This window comes from Cyphomyrmex costatus, unplaced genomic scaffold (assembly GCF_001594065.2).
Source record: "Cyphomyrmex costatus isolate MS0001 unplaced genomic scaffold, Ccosl1.0 scaffold1008, whole genome shotgun sequence".
Lineage (NCBI taxonomy): Eukaryota > Metazoa > Arthropoda > Insecta > Hymenoptera > Formicidae > Cyphomyrmex > Cyphomyrmex costatus.
The window spans coordinates 3,850-8,626 of record NW_017274964.1 but is presented as its reverse complement, the minus strand read 5'-3'; the positions used below and the strand labels follow the sequence as shown (position 1 = coordinate 8,626).

Below are 4,777 nucleotides of genomic sequence, written 5' to 3'. Positions count from 1 at the left end.
TAAAGGACAGCGTAAAAATACTGCCCACGTCGCCTAACGGAGCAGGGGTAACAAACGGCACGAACACAACCGTGATGGAACCACCCGCGAAAGAATCGGGCACAAAAGAATCGACGGCACGGGCACCGAAACCAATTCGGCGACCAGCGCCCCGTCCCCGCACTCCGCCGCCGCACAGTGGTCCAAACGCAAAAGATTCTGTTCAAAACAGTCTACAGGTCGTATTTCTTAACCGATTTCAATGATCTTGGAACAGAAATACTCAGAAATAGATTCCGAAGAAACGTAAGGAAGCCGAATTTGCATTTTCTTTGTTTATACAAAAATATTTAAACAAATAGGGTGATGAATTGACACTTTTCCACTAAATTATTTTTTATTTGGTTCCAACCTACTTTAATGAGCTCACTATCAATAAAAATAAATATTATCCCATCGTAAGAGAAGAAATATAATTCATTAAACATTTAATTTTATTATTATAAACAAATTATTTAAACAAATTATGAATATTAGCGCTTTCTCACAGAAATATTTAGTCTATTAACTTAATTGATCTAACAATAAGTTACGATAATAATGACGATCTTTCACAAAACTTGATTGTAAACTAACAATTTTAATTGTTATAAACAATCAAATAAACAAATAGTAATTTTTACATAAATTATTACGTATTATTTTTTATATTTAAATCAATTACACGTAGAATTATGTACAAATTGATTTTAGAAGATGGGATTGTGTCAATAATGTACATTTGCTTTATAACAATATAATAAAATCCAACTGATCATGTTTGAACAGATGCGCGCGCGCGTGTATGTGTATAAACGTATATATTTTTAAGAATGTTGTGTGTGTGTGTGTGTGTGTGTGTGTGTGTGTGTGTGTGTGTGTGTGTGTGTGTGCGCGTGCGTGCGTGCGTGCGTGCGTGTGTGTGTATGTGTGTGTGTAAAGGTCGAGTTTTTAACATTTTAGGTTTTTAATTGGTATTGCTGAATTAACTGTGTAATCTCATTTTCCATTTCACATCAATGATATCTTTGTTTTCTGGTCTATCTACGAGTTCCCATGAATCATTTTTATTTAAGCTCTTTATTTCCGACTCCATTGCTTTTTTCCAATTTTCCGCGTCTACACAATTTATCGCCTTTTCAAAGCTATTCGGGACATTCGGATCACTAAAATGTACATAAATAAAATTTGTCGTATGTTCATTATATCCATATCGTTGTATTGGGTTCTTATTTCTATTTAAGCGCCTAACCTCTAAATTATCATTTAATTCATACTTTTGATTTTTTTGGCTCTCGACTAATTCTAAATTTTTCTGATTTCCACTAATTTCATTTAAATCTTCATTTACATTATTATTCTCCGTACTATCATTTTCGTTCGACTCCGAATCTATTCTGTCTTTATTATCATCATCTTTTTCTAAACAAATTAGTCTGACTCCCTCTTCTATTACATCAGTATATCTGGCATGTATTATTTTGCCATTAATTAAGACTCTATACCCAGTTTCAGTATATCCTACTAAAACTCCTAACTGTGCTTTATCTGCCCATTTATTTGATCTTAATTGTTCAGGTGTCCTCACAAAAACTCTACTTCCGTAGACCTTCAAATGCTCAATGTTCGGTTTTTTATTGAACATTATTTCATATTGGGTTTTATATTCTACAGTATTTGCTAACGTCTTATTTTTTAAATAAGCTGCTGTTTTAATTACCTCAGGCCAGTACTTCCTGTCTATTCTAGCTTCTTTTAAAAGACATCTTGCAGTGTCCAATGGACCTATTGTAGCGTTCAGCTACACCATTCAACTCGTAAGTGTATGGTGGACACGGATTAATTTGTATACGTTTAGACTTAGCAAAATCCATTATATCTTTATTTATATATTCCCTACCGTTATCGCAATTTAATTTCTTAATTCTTTTACCTGTTATATTTTCTATTAAATTTGTATATTCAACAAAATGTTTATAAGTATCAGATTTCGAATTTATACAATATACTTTTGCACATTTGCTAAAATCATCGATAAATGTTAGAAAGTATCTTTCCCCATTATATCCTGTTGTTGGGTGAGGCCCATCTTAAGTCTGTATGAACAACTTCTAAAATCTCCTCTGCTCCAGATCTTTTATTTTTAAATGGCAAATTCGACATCTTACTTTTTATACAAGTAGCACATTTTATGAATTCGTTGCCTAATTCTTTTGGTATTCCCTCGACTAGACCATCCTTACTTATTTTATTCAAATATTGGAAATTTACATGCCCTAGGCATCTGTGCCATTTTTCTTTTACAGACATTTCCTCATTTTTTACAACATTTGAAATTATTTCTTTATTTATTGAATTTTCAGTATAACTTTCCAAATAATATAGACTATTAATCTTTTTTACCGTTGTTACTAAACCTGCTTCGTTATCAATTTTACAACTATCACCTTCAGAAATTATTTTATTATTTTCGGTTATTTTGACATAGCTAAGTAAATTTTGTTTCATCTCTTTTACAAAATAAACATTACTTAAGGTTACCTTTGAATCCTCATTATACGCTCTAAACATACTTTCAATTTTCCCAATTTTTGTGGCTTTCAAAAGTTTTCCATCTCCTAATTTTACATTTTTTGGTTCTTTTAAAGTTATAAATTCTTCAAAATATCTATCGCTATTTACTATAGGTCCGTGCAACCACTATCAAGTAGCCACGTTATTTCTTTATAATTATTTTCTCTAATGCTATTGTTATTACATTTTAAATCAACCTGATCATCGATATTACAAACTATAAACGCCGATTCATTTCCGCCACACTCTTCCTGTTGATTTGGTGTTGCTGTACGCCCTCGGTTGTTGTTGTTATGGTAACCTCTGCTGTAGCTGCCGCGTTGAAAACCTCTGTAGCCGCCTCGTTGATACCCTCTACCAGCTCCGCGTTGAAAAACACCGCCGCGCCGTTGCGTTGGTTGCCTCTGCCGCGGACTTGATGACTTTGTTCTTTTTTACAGTCTTTAAATTTATGGCCTGTTCCACCACACTTAAAGCATTTTCCACGCATGTCTGCGACAAATGCATTTGAACTTTGCTTATCACTTTTATTGTTTTCGCTCTCCATGGTTTTTATCAACACTTTAGATTTCACGTATTCACATGTTCGTTGATCCTCCTGCAGCACATCGATCAAATCTCCAATGAAGTTGAATTCTGGCGGGAGTGCTTTTAATAAGTATCGCAATTTTTCATCTTCGTTAATTGTACCACCAGCCGCTTTCACCTCGTTCACTGACTTTTCAAAAATTGTCGAAAAACGATGCTGCATTATCGTAATTTTTGTATTTAATACTGTCCAGCTTGGTTCTACAGACCATTTGAAGTGCTGAGGACTTCTTTAAATACATGCTATCAAATTTTGTTATAATTTCATAGGCCGAATTTAAATTTCCGTTACGTATTCCATTTGTCAATCAGAGATTGATCCAATTATATAACACTGGGCCTTTATGTCTAGTTTGTTCCAATTCTCTTCATTATCTTTATTTGTTCTTACTCGAGTTGCTTGTTCTTTTAATTTTTTTATTTGTAGAAGTTTCATAATTCTCAGTTTCCAACTTGTATAATTTGCGCCGTCAAATACGGGTAAAGATACATCCTCGACTCTTACATATGATGCCATTTCGAATTTATCTTCTTTTGCTTCAATTTTAATTTTCTTGTTGAGATCAATAAAGTTTTTAATTTTAATTACATTCTTTGTTATTTTAAGAAATACTTTCCTTGTCCTCTTTATTTTATTTTCGGTTTCAATGAAACTTTTGTTTATTATTTCACTCAGTATTTCTTTTACCACTTCCTCACAATTTTCAACTGATTCGAAGCTTGCACCGGTTGGGTTACTCATGAATGTTCGATTTTTTAATCCTTGATAGTTTTTCAGTCACTCACGATTTTTTATTATTTCACATATAATCATTAATTTAATTTTTGCCTTGTTTTATTCCGAGCGCCATGCGGTAATTTTCGCCATCTTACTCCGTTCCACACAGTCTCGTTTACAAACCACGCTCTGCTACCATGTTGGTTAGCACGTGTGGAAGTCAATAAATAAATTGTTATTCAAATTAATAATATTTATTATTACGAAGAAGGTAGTACAAATTAATTAATGGTGCCTATGCTCAACTTAATATTATGGATAAAGAAACAAAAGAGAGGCACACAAACACGACACGGCGCACGCATGACAACATACTCTAGACTGAGTTGCTCTGTTTTTATCGCAGTTTTTCTTCAAATAGCTGGCGCATGTAACAAGTAGTTTCTTATAGGTGGCGCCAGCTACTTGAAGATTTGAGTAACCCAGCATAATTTATTACATTATAACATCCCTGATACGGTGAACGTTAAAGTCACGTTATCTTTTTCTTAATTAGGTGTGAAGAAGGTAACGTGACTTTAGCGTTCACCGTATCTGGGATAAACGGTATTGCAAAAATTCCCTATTGTTTATTTACGTGCCTGAAAGAAAACGTTTATCACTTCACATATACCAGTTATTGCGAGAAATATTACTAAGGCCTCGATCTAATTGACTAGGACACTTGCGCGTAAAGCAAGCGATCCAGGTTCGACTCCCGGCCAAGGTAATATTTTTCGCAATAAGAATTATTTTCAGATTTTAATATAATTTTACATCGATATAAGATGTCAAAAAAGAGCATCAATTAATTATTAAAATTGTTAATCAATTTAATTC

At 33.3% G+C, this 4,777-nt stretch overlaps 1 protein-coding gene across 1 annotated transcript; it reads right to left on the bottom strand.

Moving 5' to 3' along the window:
- Positions 1-2,809: 2,809 nt before the first annotated feature.
- On the bottom strand, positions 2,810-3,343 carry LOC108772396 (uncharacterized). Its single transcript, XM_018537920.1, has one exon. It carries the CDS (start codon positions 3,341-3,343, stop codon positions 2,810-2,812), a length of 534 nt encoding a protein of 177 aa, XP_018393422.1.
- Between the last annotated feature and the right edge of the window lie 1,434 nt (positions 3,344-4,777).

What these genes read in the sequence shown, in the direction of transcription:
- LOC108772396 (XM_018537920.1), bottom strand. Translation starts at nt 3,343, where the DNA reads ATGCAGCATCGTTTTTCGACAATTTTTGAAAAGTCAGTGAACGAGGTG.